This window comes from Eleutherodactylus coqui, chromosome 1, assembly GCF_035609145.1.
Source record: "Eleutherodactylus coqui strain aEleCoq1 chromosome 1, aEleCoq1.hap1, whole genome shotgun sequence".
In the NCBI taxonomy this organism is placed as follows: domain Eukaryota; kingdom Metazoa; phylum Chordata; class Amphibia; order Anura; family Eleutherodactylidae; genus Eleutherodactylus; species Eleutherodactylus coqui.
In genome coordinates, this window is record NC_089837.1 from 161296096 (window position 1) to 161311181 (window position 15086).

The 15086-nt window shown below is 40.1% G+C and overlaps 1 protein-coding gene across 1 annotated transcript in view; it reads right to left on the minus strand.

Moving 5' to 3' along the window:
* The window catches only part of LOC136632035 (intestinal-type alkaline phosphatase-like), a 53863-nt gene extending 39459 nt beyond the window's left edge, over positions 1–14404 (minus strand). Inside the window, exons 1-6 of the mRNA XM_066606641.1 lie at positions 14357–14404; positions 14160–14238; positions 11943–12059; positions 9053–9168; positions 5236–5410; positions 1094–1266 (exon numbers count right to left, since the gene is read on the minus strand). Coding sequence (XP_066462738.1) covers positions 1094–1266; positions 5236–5410; positions 9053–9168; positions 11943–12059; positions 14160–14238; positions 14357–14404 — 708 coding nt within the window. The remainder of the gene's footprint in view (positions 1–1093; positions 1267–5235; positions 5411–9052; positions 9169–11942; positions 12060–14159; positions 14239–14356) is intronic.
* Between the last annotated feature and the right edge of the window lie 682 nt (positions 14405–15086).

Below are 15086 nucleotides of genomic sequence, written 5' to 3' on the forward strand. Positions count from 1 at the left end.
CAACTGCTTCTTTAGAACAATTCGCAAATTCAGCATTAGTTCAATACCTGTTCAATGACCACTTTCCTGGTCATAAGAGACAGGCCTCTAAATACCCGTACAGTATGTATACTATGTATACTACCAGAATACTGGGGTATAACAGGCTGCTTGTGGGGTATAAACTGTAAACAGCACATCAGGGGCCTGTCCACAGTATTTTTCTGTAGTGTAGTGATACCTTGGGTTAAGAGTGCCTCAGCTTCCAAGTTTTTCGACTTGAGAGCAGGCTCTCTCTCGAATTTATGCTCTGATTTAAGAGCAAAAACTTGGGTTACGAGCCTTGCGCTCAATGGGGCTGCCGCTGCTGCCGATGACCCCATTGAAAGCAATGGCCTGCTGGCAACCCCTGTTGACAAAGGCTATTGTAGCCAAAACGCGTTCAGCGTGGACCTGTGAGCTGTATGCTTTCTAAACAATAAAGTATGCATTTTTAATGGTAGCAGCTCCCCTCCACCTTTACTTCTCTTTAAATAAAAGTTCTTACCTGAAAATCATCCCTAGCTGAAGTAAAAAATATATACTGACCTGTCCGCCGCTGCCAGGGCTCAGCCATATCTAGCCGCCGCTTGTTCTCCCTGCATTTTTAATCACTGCCTGCTGAACAGCTTCAGAGCAATACAGGGAGAACAAGCAGCAGATAGATGCGCCTGAGCCCCGGCAGTCACGTGAGTATATATATTTTTTTTTTACTACAGCTAGGAATGATTTTCAGGGAAGGGCTTATATTTAAAGCCCTTCCTCAAAATCACTGCGGGGGTGCCGGCGTCCTATTGCTTTCAATGGGGCCACGCTATCCCCATTGAAATCAGTGGGAGAGCTTTGTGATCCGGAACGGATTAATTGGCTTTTCCATTCATTTCAATGGGGAAAATTGATTTGATTTACAATTGTTTTGGCTTAAGAGCTCCGTCACGGAACAAATTAAACTCTTAACCCAAGACACCACTGTATTTCAGATACATACGCTAATTAATTTTACTCTTGTAAGTCATAATATAGTGTTGATTAAAAATATTAAATGTTTTTTCACGTGCTTTAAATGTGTACTTACATCTATGTCAACATTATAAATCAGTTGATGAGCGATATCTCTGCATCCTAAATCCAGAGCACTTTGAGGCATATTGGCATCAGAATACCAGCCCCGATAAGCGATGTGAGCATAATTTCCACTTGGAGAGGCATGTTGGACACGTGTTGTAGTTACAATTCCCACAGACTTGCCTGTTAAGTGCAGAAAATTTGTTTAAAATCAATGTTTGTTATTTATAGCAACTTAATTTGTATGGGAAATATAAGACCTCTTCGATGACAGTTCAGTATTTTATCTATATATATAAAATTGAATGTATGCGTGTCTGTCTGCGTGTCTGTGTGTCTGTTTGTCCTTTATGCGCTACTACACCATTCATCCGATCGCCATGAAACTTTGAGAAGTTGTTGAGTGCACTCCTGGGAAGATTATAGGCATAGTACAATTATGCTATGATAAATGGCGCGCATGCGTGCGTCATCGACAGTTACGACCCCCCCACGTAGATCGTTCGATTTCCATCATTGCCACTAATTATCTCACTTCCCGATGTTGTAGAAACATGAAATTTGGCAGGAGCATTGATTATGTCATAAATAGGAAAAGCTAATGGGTCCCAACTCGATTATTCAATTCTATGCGCCAAAGAATTAGCGTCCAATTTTACGCACGGAATCTAATTTTCTCACTTCCCAATGTCATAGAAACTTGAAATTTGGCACGAGCATTGATTATTTCATAAATAGGAAAAGCTAATGGGTACCAACTCGATTATTCAATTCTAAGCGCAAAAGAATTAGCGTCCAAATTTTACGTACGGAATGTAATTTTCTCACATAGAAACTTGAAATTTGGCACGGGCATTGAATATGTCATAAATAGGAAAAGCTAATGGGTCCCAACTCCATTATTCAATTCTAAGCGCATAACAATCAGCGTCCAAATTTTACGTATGGAATCTAATTCTCTCACTTCCTGATATATATAAATGAATGTATGTCTGTCTGTCCTTTATGCATTACTACACCATTCATCCGATCGCCATGAGACTTTGGGAAGTTGTTGAGTACACTCCTGGGAAGATTATAGGCATAGTACAACTATCCTACGATAGGTGGCACGCGTGCGAGCATCGTCGACAGTTATGCCCCCCAGACAAAGATCGTTTGATTTCCATCTCAAGCACGAAAGCAAAAGGCATTACGAGCAACGGGATGAGTGTTCAACCAGAAAATGATGCATCCGCCGAACGTTTCGCAAGACAATTGCTGGATATTGAGAATGCTGAGGTAAAATGAAAGCTGTGCTGTGATTGGTTGCTATTTCTTATACTGCTGAGGTAACATGAAAGCTGTGCTGTGATTGGTGGCTACTTCTTATACTACTGAGGTTGCATGAAAGCTGTGCTGCGATTCGTTGTTATATATTATACCACTGAGGTAACATGAAAGCTGCGCTGTGATTGGTTGCTATATATAATACCGCAGAGGTAACATGAAAGCTGCGCTGTGATTGGTTGCTATTTTTTATATTGCTGAGGCAGAATAAAAGTTGCGCTGTGATTGGTTGTTATTTCTCTTACTGCTGAGGTAACATGAAAGCTGCGATGTGATTGGTTGTTATATTTTATACTGCTAAGGTAACATGAAAGCTGCGCTGTGATTGGTTGTTATATTTTATACTGCTAAGGTAACATGAAAGCTGCGCTGTGATTGGTTGTTATATTTTATACTGCTAAGGTAACATGAAAGCTGCGCTGTGATTGGTTGTTATATTTTATACTGCTAAGGTAACATGAAAGCTGCGCTGTGATTGGTTGTTATATTTTATACTGCTAAGGTAACATGAAAGCTGCGCTGTGATTGGTTGTTATATTTTATACTGCTAAGGTAACATGAAAGCTGCGCTGTGATTGGTTGTTATATTTTATACTGCTAAGGTAACATGAAAGCTGCGCTGTGATTGGTTGTTATATTTTATACCGCTAAGGTAACATGAAAGCTGCGCTGTGATTAGTTGTTATATATTATACCACTGAGAACATGAAAGCTGCGCTGTGATTGGTTGTTATCTAGATATATAAAAACAAATGAATGTATGTCTGTCTGTCTTCGCAGCAACGCGCGATGGGTAAGCTAGTCTATATATATATAAAATTGAATGTATGCGTGTCTGTCTGTTTGTCCTTTATGCGCTACTACACCATTCATCCGATCGCCATGAAACTTTGGGAAGTTGTTGAGTACACTCCTGGGAAGATTATAGGCATAGTTCAACTATCCTATGACAAATGGCTCGCGTGCGAGCGTCGTCGACAGTTATGCCCCCCCACGTAGATCGTTCGATATCCAATATTGCCACTAATTCTCTCACTTCCTGATGTCATAGAAACATGAAATTTAGCACGAGCATTGATTATGTCATAAATAGGAAAAGCTAATGAGTCCCAACTCAATTATTCAATTCTAAGCGCAAAAGAATTAGCATCCAAATTTTACGCACAGAATCTAATTTTCTCACTTCCCAATGTCATAGAAACTTGAAATTTAGCACGAGCATTGATTATGTCATAAATAGGAAAAGTTAATGGGTCCCAACTCGATTATTCAATTCTAAGCACAAAAGAATTAGCATCCAAATTTTACGCACAGAATCTAATTTTCTCACTTCCCAATGTCATAGAAACTTGAAATTTAGCACGAGCATTGATTATGTCATAAATAGGAAAAGTTAATGGGTCCCAACTCGATTATTCAATTCTAAGCGCAAAAGAATTAGCGTCCAAATTTTACGTACGGAATCTAATTCTCTCACTTCCCAATGTCATAGAAACATGAAATTTGGCACGAGCATTGATTATGTCATAATTAGGAAAAGTTAATAGGTTCCAACTCAATTATTCAATTCTAAGCACCAAACAATTAGCGTCCAAATTTTACGTATGGAATCTAATTCTCTTACTTCCTGATGTCATCTATATATATAAAAATGAATGTCTGTCAGTCTGTCTGTCTGTCCTTTATGCATTACTACACCATTCATCCGATCGCCCTGAAACTTTGGGAAGTTGTTGAGTACACTCCTGGGAAGATTACTGGCATAGTACAACTATCCTAGGATAGGTGGCGCGCGTGCGAGCATCGTCGACAGTTATGCCCCCCAGACAAAGATCATTTGATTTCTATTACAAGCATGAAAGCAAAAGGCATTACGAGCAACGGGATGAGTGTTCAACTACAAAATGATGCATCCGCCGAACGTTTCGCAAGACAATTGCTGGATATTGAGAATGCTGAGGTAAAATGAAAGCTGTGCTGTGATTGGTTGCTATATATTATACTGCTGAGGCAACATGAAAGCTGTGCTGTGATTGGTTGATACTTCTTATACTACTCAGGTTACATGAAAGCTGTGCTGTGATTGGTTGATACTTATACTACTCAGGTTACATGAAAGCTGTGCTGTGATTGGTTGGTACTTCTTATACTACTGAGGTTACATGAAAGCTGTGCTGTGATGGTTGCTATATATTATACCGCTGAGGTAAGATGAATGCTGCGCTGTGATTGGTTGCTATTTTTTATATTGCTGAGGCAGAATAAAGGTTGCGCTGTGATTGGTTGTTATTTCTCTTTCTGCTGAGGTAACATGAAAGCTGCGCTGTGATTGGTTGTTATATATTATACTGAGGTAACATGAAAGCTGCACTGTGATTGGGTGTTATATATTATAAAGCTGAGGTAACATGTGAGCTGCGCTGCGATTGGTTGTTATTAATATACCACTGAGGTAACATGAAAGCTGCGCTGTCATTGGTTGTTATCTAGATATATAAAAACGAATGTATGTATGTATGTCTGTCTTCGCAGCAACGTGCGACGGGTAAGCTAGTCTATATTACAACCTTTTAGACTAGAAGCTTAAGACATTTGGGTCCATCTTCCCCAAAGACACTACCCTACTCTACCACTCTACCACTTCCATAGAATTGTCCTGCAAAGCAAATTGCAAAGGGGCTGAGATTCTGCAAAATGTGTCCCAAAGAGACATTGCTGTGCAGATCTGGGAGTGGCTTAAATGTCTTTCAATTGGACTCAAATGTTGGGGGGCATGCCAAAGTTGTCCAGAAAAGTCTTTGCCATTCATCATACTTTACGTACCAGCTGCCTTTGCTCTCTTGAGCACTGACTCAACTTCATTACCAGCTTGACTGCTACAGTCCTTTAACTTAGCAGCAGCAGTTAATCCAATAGTTTCATAGTTTCCCTTCACTCCACATAGGTAAGCTGTTGCTGTGCCTGCACTGTCAGGAACTTGGCGATCTATATTATATGTCTGTGGAAACAAATGACAAGAAATGTTAGTTAATAACAAAAAGAGTTATTACCATCATACAAAATTAATCATGTCATTGAATGGCTGTGATTGCTTAACCCAGCACCGGCTTTCATTGGCTAACGCCAATCAAAGCATTAGCTTTCTGGGGGCAGGGCATTCAAGCCCCGCATCCAGAAAGCAATGCTCTGTCGATTTGCATGCTGCGATTTGAGTCCCGCAAGCGGAGAATCGCTATGATTCTCCGCTCGTGGACAGGGAGCTGTGCTTTCCATAGCAACGCTATGGAAAGCGTGCACTGCAATACTTGCGGCTGGATTACTTCCGCAAGTAACGCAATGCAAGATCGCCGTGGACAGAAGCCCTTAGGCTGAGAAAACACGGTCCAGCCTGCCACATGTAGCCAAACCCTGCCAACCCTTACGACTATTGGCTGCTATGGGCAGGCATAGTTTGCCCGCATGTGGCCATCTGAACCATGTGTCCTCAGCCTATCAATGCTGAAATTGCTGTTTTTAGTCACATTGCCTTCCAGACAAAGGGTATTATGAAAAAGTTGTACATACTCCCATCCATTGTCAGAAAAATAAAAATGTAATAGGTTTCAGAATATGGCGAAACAAAGCAATTTTTTTATAAGAGCAGGAAAACATAATTACATGAATTTGGTATCGCCATAATCTTACTGACCTACTGAATCAAGTTAACATATGCTTTTTACCACACAATGAACTCTATAAAAAAGGAACCCCAAAACAGGCATAATTGTATTTTTTTCCCTTCCCCCTCACAAAAAAAACTGTTGAAAGTATTTCAATACATCATATAGTGCATTAAATGATGCCATTAAAAATACAACCTATTCTATAGAAAAAAACAAGCCCTCATACAGCTGAAAGGGAAATATATACATTTGTAGGTAGAAAATACGAATATATATATATATCGTTATGTGTCTGTCTTTTTATATGTATACTAATTCTATTTTTCTATACATACTAATTCTATGCTATAGTACAAAAAAACTTAATATGCAGCCTTAAAAATCATATCAGATATGCCCAGGCTTTGCAAGGCTGAGAGAGATGTGTCCAGAAATTCAGAGGTGATACAGAACCGGATACGAAGGCCGCGTGCTTGGCTATTTTCCCAGTATCTAGATAACGACTGTTTAACTACGTATATGACTAACACTGCCTCAGGCGGAACTGCGGACATCACATATATGGTTATGCAGTGGATTTGAGCCAATGAGACCATTACCCATTCCTAGTGATGTGACCAAAGGCTATAAGATTCCATGTAATCTGTAATAAAGTGCGCAGTTATGTCCCCGTGTGAGGAACTATACCAGACCCCCGTGTGTGGTGTTTCTTCTTTACCGCCGGCAACGGGGCATCGGGGTGGGCCTGATTGGTGCTGTACGCAAAATTTCACTGACACAGCTATGTTACTGGGAAAATAAGAGTTGTGGCTCTTAGATTATTAGAATTAAAAGCAAAAATATTGCCAACAAGACTGGCTGTGTTGGGCAAGGGTTAAAGAGTAATTTAAAAAGGATTGTAACTTTCTTTCACTATCAATCAGAAGTGGACAAATAAGCTAAATTTACATTTTAGTCACTAAAGCTATATTCATAGAAATTGGCATGGTATAGCACAACATTTGCAGATTGTTTTTACAAGCCATATGTTAAAAGGCTTGAACATGCTTTCAAACTACTTTTATTCCATACAAAAGATGTGCTGTGTCTTTCCAGTAATGTTGGCTCCTCCTTAACAGGAATCTGTCAACTTGAATATGATGTCCAAAATGCAGTCAGCATGTTGCAGAGCAGGAGAAGCTGAAAAGGTTGATATATAGTTTTATGGGGAAAGATTCATTATAACTTGTGTTTTATGCTTATTAAGCTTTTGCTAATTCTGAGCTAAACAGTCCAATGGGCAGTCCTATGAGTGATTGACAACAATCTCTGTATGACTGTCAATCACTACTGGGGGTACATGTAAAATTTATTGGCAACATCCCGCTACATTTGAACTATAAAGTCAGAGAAAAGGTCTTATATACTACTATTACAAAAATCGAAGTCATGAGTGTTATCTATAGTATCGTTCATACTACTTTCATCAACCGGAAGGTGTTAGCACCCATCAAATGACTCCATCCCAACAAATACAACCCTTTAGCATAATCTTCGCTCAATGTGTGCATATTTCTTTCCCATGCCTTGTCATCTGAGGCTCATAGCTCAGGGCTAATGTCTTATCAATTGTGATATGTCTCAGAAAAGATTTGTTTTTGTCATATCAAGCAGAAACTTTGTCAGGGCTTGAACCCACAACCATTCCAGTCGGCAGCTCTCTCTGCTAGACTATCAGGACTTGGATAGTTCTCTTGCTGAAAACGTGCCTTGTTCTATATGTGCCAGTTACCTAGTTCCTGCCTCCTGGTCCAGACCCAGCCTTTGTTTCTGTTTGCACTTCCCATATAAGCCTAGCCCTGCCACTGCTTCAGTGCGTGATTATTGAGCACCCAGCCTGTAGTCATGCTCTATTGCTGTTTGCTTCTCTGCTATTACAACTGTGACCACCAGCTAACGACCCAGCTTCCACTTGACTATGCATCCTGCCTCATCCTCTCTACTGCAACCGTGACCACCTGCTAACGACCCCGCATCCACTTGACTACGCTTCCTTCCTCATCCTCTGCACTGCAATCGTGACCACCTGCTAATGACCTGGTTTCCTCCTGACTACTCTCCAGTCCGTCTCGGTTGCTACACCTGGGCTCCAATCCAGTGCAGATTAGACTTTACACACTTCCATTCAGTGCCAATCTTGAACCTCCAAAAGGTTGCGTGGAACCCATCTGCTAGCGACATTTTGCATTTTCAGGTGTACTATCAATTTAATGCAGAGATTTGAATGAAAAGTTTATCTCCACAGCCAAATCTTCACATATTTATTGTCTGCCTTCATCCAGCAGCAGGAGGACTTCAGCAATGTGAGATTAGTCCTAGGCTGTCACAGTTTCCTCCAGTATGTCAGTACCTGTTCACCACATGCTTCTTAAAGGCCTTGGTGACACTTTTGTGCATTCCTTCCACGAGCAACGTGAATTTTTCTGAAATAAATCTGCTCACATTGAGAGAACTTTATGTTGTAGGACGGTATTTGGTAAGATGGTGTCATTTCACCAGAGCCAACACCTTTTGGTTGGCAGAAGTATGAACGATACTATAGATAACACTCATGACCTCCATTTTCGTATTGTATACTATATTTTCTCTGACTTTGTTCAACTGCAAATGTAGTGGGGTGTTGGCAATAATTTTTACATGACCCTCATAACATCCCACTACATATGCTAGACTGCATGTGATTGCTGCAACTAATCTTTGGCCTCATTGCTAGTGGTGCTGTGCCAGGGGGCTCAGCGCAGGTACAGCATTTGCCCTATGGTTAAAGCAGCCTTGAATGGACACTTAAATTCAACTTACACTATTGGCAATATATCTGCTCTATAAGTTCACTTTGTTTTACAGGCTAAGTGTAATAATCTACAATGTGTATGCTGGAAGCAGGTATTGAAAAATATATCAATTTAAAATTAACATTAAAAACATTTGGACGAGACAACCTTGGATAATCCGACGTAAGGGAAAGTATCCATTGTCAGTACATTCTCTTCTCCCAGCTTTCCTTCTAGTTGACCACCTAAGATTCTAGTAGCTGTAACTGTAGAAATCCCCATGCCTATTTAGAGAAATGCATATAACACAACAATATAACGTATTTCATTTATACATATTTTTTAACACGTTTATTAATTTAAAATTATCAATCAAGGTTAATTGCAAAAATAAATAGAACTGATAATAGTACTATTAAATTAAAGGGGTTAATTAGTACATCTGGACATCATAGAAGGGAATCCCCTTCTTTAACAACTATTCACATGCCAGAATTACATCTCAATCCAAACAATCCTTGAGTTATACGGAGATATACTTCAACGCTCATTGGGAAGGCAGTTTTGATGGCAAAAAAGTCACAATTCCGGCACGTTTGTTGCAAAAATCGTGACTTTTTAAATGTCTACCCCAGCTCTGACACTTTTTAAAAAAAGAAAATGGAAAAGCTTAAGAGTAAGGCAGCAGAGCCACCACCAGCCTTTCAGATGTGCTACAATTTATGCCAAAAACTGGCATAAATTCAAGCTGAAATCTAGGCCAACTCACAGCTGATGGAGATTTCACATATAGCAAATGGGTGGCCCAAAGATTTTATTTACCATCAATAACTCATTCCCATTAATAACTAAGAAACCAAAGGTCATAAGTTTGGACACACCTCTACATTCCATGTTTTTTATAATTTTTTTTTCTTCATTATAGATTCATATTGAAGACATGAAAACTATGAAGAAACACATATGGAATTAAGGAGTAAACAAAAAAATGTTAAAGCAGAATATGTTTTAGATTCTTCAAAGTAGACCCCTTTTCCTTTGATTACAGCTTTGCATGATCTTTGGAATGGTTTCCAATTATCAGGTATGCCTTGTTAAGAGTTAATATGTTCTTGCATTTCTTAATGTGTTTGAGGCCTTCAGTTGTGTTGTGCAGTGGTAGGGTTGGTAGACAAACCCATACAAATGTTAAGTCCTATTCAACTACTGTTCTAATCCACATTGTGGCAAGGACGACTCAACTAAGTAAAGAGAAATGGAAGTCCATCATTACTTTAAGACATGAAGGTCAGTAAATGCATAATATTTCAAGAATGTTGAATGCATTCTCAAGCGTCACCATGAAAACCATCAAACACTATGATGAAACTGGATTTCGTGAGGAGCGCCCCACGAAAGGAAGACCGAGAGTTACCTCTGCTGGAGATTTATTAAAAATTTAAGGCACATTTAATCAGCATGGATACCACAGCATTCTGCAGCAACATGTCACCCCAATTGGTCTGCCCTTTAGGCTCAGGACCATCATTTGTTTTTCAAAAGGATGATGATCCCAAATACTCCTCTGGGCTATGTAAGGGCAATATGACTAAGAAAAAGAGTGATGGAGTGCATCATCAAATGGCATGACCTCCACAAACACCCAACCTAAGCCTAAATGAGATTACGGACCACAGATTGAAGGAAAATCAGCCAACAAGTGCTCAGCACCTCTGGGAATTCTTTCAAGACTGTTGGAAAACCATTCCAGGTGACTCGTGAAACTGATTGAGAGAATGGTAAGAGCGTGCAAAGTTGTCATCAAAGCAAAAGGAGCCTCCTATGAAGAATCTAAAATATTAAATGTATTCTGGTTTAACATTTTTGTATACTACTTAATTCCATATGTGTTCTTTCATAGTTTTCATGTCTTATAGGAATATGAATCTACAATGTAAGAGAGAAAAACGAAAAACCATGGAATCAATAGGCAAGTCAATGTGGAAAGCTGCTAACAAAGAACAGCTGTCACTGATAGCCCCAGCCTTTCCACATATGAGGGCTGACACCCACTGGCGATATTTTCTTTCTTGCACTGCGAGAGCACGTGAAAACTCTCGCCTCGCAGCGCTAGAAAGACGCCGAAAGAAGACCGGGATATCGCCAGTCTTTTCAATGGGGCCAGCAGCAGCGCTAGCCCTATTGAAGAGATATGGAGAATACCACGGACTTCTGCCACAGCTGTGACAGCTGCGGCAGACGTGCAGCATGCTATCCCATTGCTTTCAATGGAATTGGCGCTGCTGCCAGTCCCATTGAAAGCAGTGGTTCGTAGTAAACCCTGCAGTATGCTTTTCGGGGAAGGGCTTGAAATATAAGCCCTTCCCTGAAAAGCATCAATAAGTGGTAAAAAATGTTTTTAAAAAATTACTTACCTCTCCGCCGCTCAGACGCATTCTCCTGCTGGCTCCCTGACACTGCTATCCAGCACTTTCAGCAGGCGGGAATTTAAAAATCCCCGCCTCCTGAAAGTGCTGTGCTGATTGACTGAGCGGTCAGCCAATAGCAGCTAGTGCTTAGCTATTGGCTGAGCGCTCAGCCAATTACAGATAGTGCTTAGCTATTCATTCATATCTTTTCAATGGGGCTAGCGCTGCTGCCACTGGCCCCATTGAAAAGACCTGCGATATCCCGGCGTGATCCCGTTTTTTTTTTCTCTCACTGCACTGCGAGAGTTTTCACTTACTCTCTCAGCGCAGTAGAGAAAAAAAACGCCAGTGGGTGTCTGCCCTCACACAGATGACGAGTCATTTGAATATACTACATGGTCTATTTGTCCGCAGCTTCTAGCATCTGATAGCCAAGGGCTTCTGAAGCTGGTTAGCTTCATTCTCCAAAGAAGTTGTCTCCATCATGCAGTAACCAAACATCATTTTGCATACATTGACAATTACTGTTTTGTCTTCCATTATTGAGGTTTCTTTCACATGCAACATTTATTGATATCATGGTCAGGCTCCACTCCTCTGATTAAAAGGAAAATGTCATTTTTGTTTATTTTGCCACATAAAAATCTTACCATCTCCCAGGAAGATAATCAGATTTTTGGCCCTGTGCTCAATAGGCTTCAATTTTAGAGCTTCCTCAATCCTAGAACTCATTTTGTCATTCCAGAACTTCGAAGTTTTCTCTTCCGCTATAAGTAAAGACTGAGATTATAATGATATTCTTTGGAAGCTTTTATCATTCATCATTAAAAAACACAATACTGACTGTTGCAGATGAGTTGCAGTCACACATGACTTACATTGAACTCTATGCTGGAAAACTCCCTTTTGACTTGCCACTAAGTCTACGGTCTGAATTCGGTGGCATGACACAAAAAATAAGGTTACTTTACGATATTACAAGTAATGATTTGTGAATGTAGCAGCATAACTACCCACAACGAGATGTAACTGCAGCACAACAGCCACAAAAAATCAAAACCTGATGAATTTTTGGTCACAGTTTGCAATTCATAAGTCACTTTTCCAGCAGAGAAATCAAATATGGGAATAAGTAATTGTGATAGGTCAGTGATTTTTTCTTTTTTGAGTCTAAAGGGTGTTGCACATCTTAAAATCGCAAGGGATTTAACCTACATCACATCTTAAAATAGCTGTGTAACTCATAGCAAATCCAGGGCTGGCGTTAGGAAAGAGCAAACCGAGCAATTGCCCAGAGTCCTCATCTGCAAAGGGGCCCTCTGTGCCATCAGTGCTGTTTAACTGCGCCGCTGCTGATCGTCCAAATAGAACAGTCAGGAAGTGCTGCTTCTGAAAAGCACAGCAGGACGTATTTGTGGCCATAAAACGGAGGTGGAGGAAGCAGGAGTGCTACTGCATGCTGGTATATACTTTACTTTGCTCTGACTCCTCTCAGTCTAGGGGGTGTGCTACAAAAGGACCACTAACAAACTGCAATATTGGTAGTGTGAGCGACTGACCCGGGCTACCAGAGGGTCTATGGCCACTCAAACCAACCACAGACTCTAAGCCACTTGGAATGTCTACTTCCGCACACCACCATAGCTGACATAGAGCAGGAGGGATGGTGTTCACTGCAGCGGCATGGCTACTTTTCAGAAGTAGCTGGTTACAGGCCACTTCTTCAAGACTGAATGCTGTTTTGGTGGTGGTGTAAATATGTCTGTGTGTGTTTGTGTAAAATGAAAAAATGTTGGTACCGTGTTTTAGGCAGTAGAGTTAAATGTGATTGTTCTCAGCAAGAGAAACCAAGTAATCTTGTAGCTATGATATCTTTTAATGGCTAACAAAAATCCATGATGCTATTGGGAGCTTTCGGACCTGCTCAGGATTCTTCCTCAGGTATGACGACATATATATGTACACATATACATACACACATACATACATACATACATACATACATATATATATATATATATATATATATATAATATATGAGAAGGCACAGACATGGATGTGATTAACTTGCACTTAAAAAAATACCAGAACAGAATGAGCAGAGGAGTAAATAAATACTTAAAATAGTCCACTGATAAAGGTTTGAAAGTTTTATGCTCTAAGAATTAGTGTTAGGGGGTCACCAGGCCAGAGTGTTATCTGTGCTATAGATTTCCCATACTTCATAGTTATGCATGTGTTTGTGTATGCATACATGCAAAATTATCCCTGTGTATTTATGTGTGAATATCTATATAGTAGCATTGCCTGCATTGGTGGTGGGGTTTGGCAAGGACATAGTCACTCATACAGTCCATATAAAGTCCACACAGCTTTATTTTATTCCAGCAACAGAAGATCACTGGACAAACAACCATTTACAGAACATAAACACTGTGCAATAAACAAATAAAACACCTGCCTGTCTGGGCACTAACTAGACAATGCTTTACTCACCTAGCAATAATATGCAGCATTTATCAACAATCAAAAGTTCACAGTAGACTTGTGTTCACTTTCACGCTTTGACCCAGACTGCCTGGCCTTGCAGTCTTTTATATCCCAGTCAATAGCTCAGTGGAGACAGCTGAGCTAACTGGGAACCAAGAAGTAGTCCTATACTGGATAGGGAGAGGGAGTGATAGGCTTGATTTTTTTTTTAAGTGATGGGTAGGTTGGTAGTGGGACCTAACAGCAAACTTGAAAAGCAGTTCAGTAAACTAGGTTTAATGAACAAAACCATCATGGGTGAGATGTTGAGATGTACACTCCCTCCTAACTTTATATATATATATATATATATATAAAAACAAAGGATTTTAGCTCACCTAGCTTCTTACTTCCACACTCGTTTTGTGTCGGCAAGGTTCCACTTGTTCCAGCCACACCGCCCAGTCCCAGGGGGTACTTTAAGCATAAAAGATCCACAACAAAAGGAACTGGTAACTTGTGAAAGAATCTCTTCTTTATTAACTTCATGCCATACAAAACAGGATAAAACTAAGGACACATTTCAATCCTATACAGGATCTTGATCACTTCGATCAAGATCCTGTATAGGATCGAAACGCATCCTTAGTTTTATCCTGTTTTGTATGGCATGAAGTTAATAAAGACGAGATTCTTTCAAAAGTTCCCAGTTGCTTTTGTTGTGGATCTTTTATACTATATATATAGGCCCTGTAGGTGTGTAATTAGGCATGTGTATCTGTATGTAAAAGAATGCCTCAGTATACCACTGTGTATGCATGTAAAGTGTGTGTAGAGCCCATCCATTCACACCTGCGTTAGGACCTTCTCGCACAATTCCGTTTCTCTGTTCTGTTTTGGGGGCAGAAAGACGGAATTAAACATTTTGTTTTTTACCTATTGCTTTCAGTAGCTTTTAAAAAAAAGATTGCTGCCTGTTTGCTTCTGTTCTATTACATTTGTTTTTTTTACACAGGAAAAAAAAATAAAAAATTAAGAGTAATTAACCAACTCCTACTGTTCCAAAAACCTCCAAGACATAACATGTGAACACGAAGGAGTAGTAATATAGAAACAGTATAGAGCCACTCTTTTCAGGGCGATCACCCCGCTTAATTTGCGTAGGTCTTAAAGACACCAGGGATTATTAGGAAATGACTTGATGGTCCCATTTTCCCTTCACAAAGGTTCACATCTTACTCTGGACACTTCTGGAACCCCGAAGCCTGTATCCTCGGATCTGCTTCTGAGTGTGAAAGTCTAGGCTGGTAGTTCTTTTATGCATT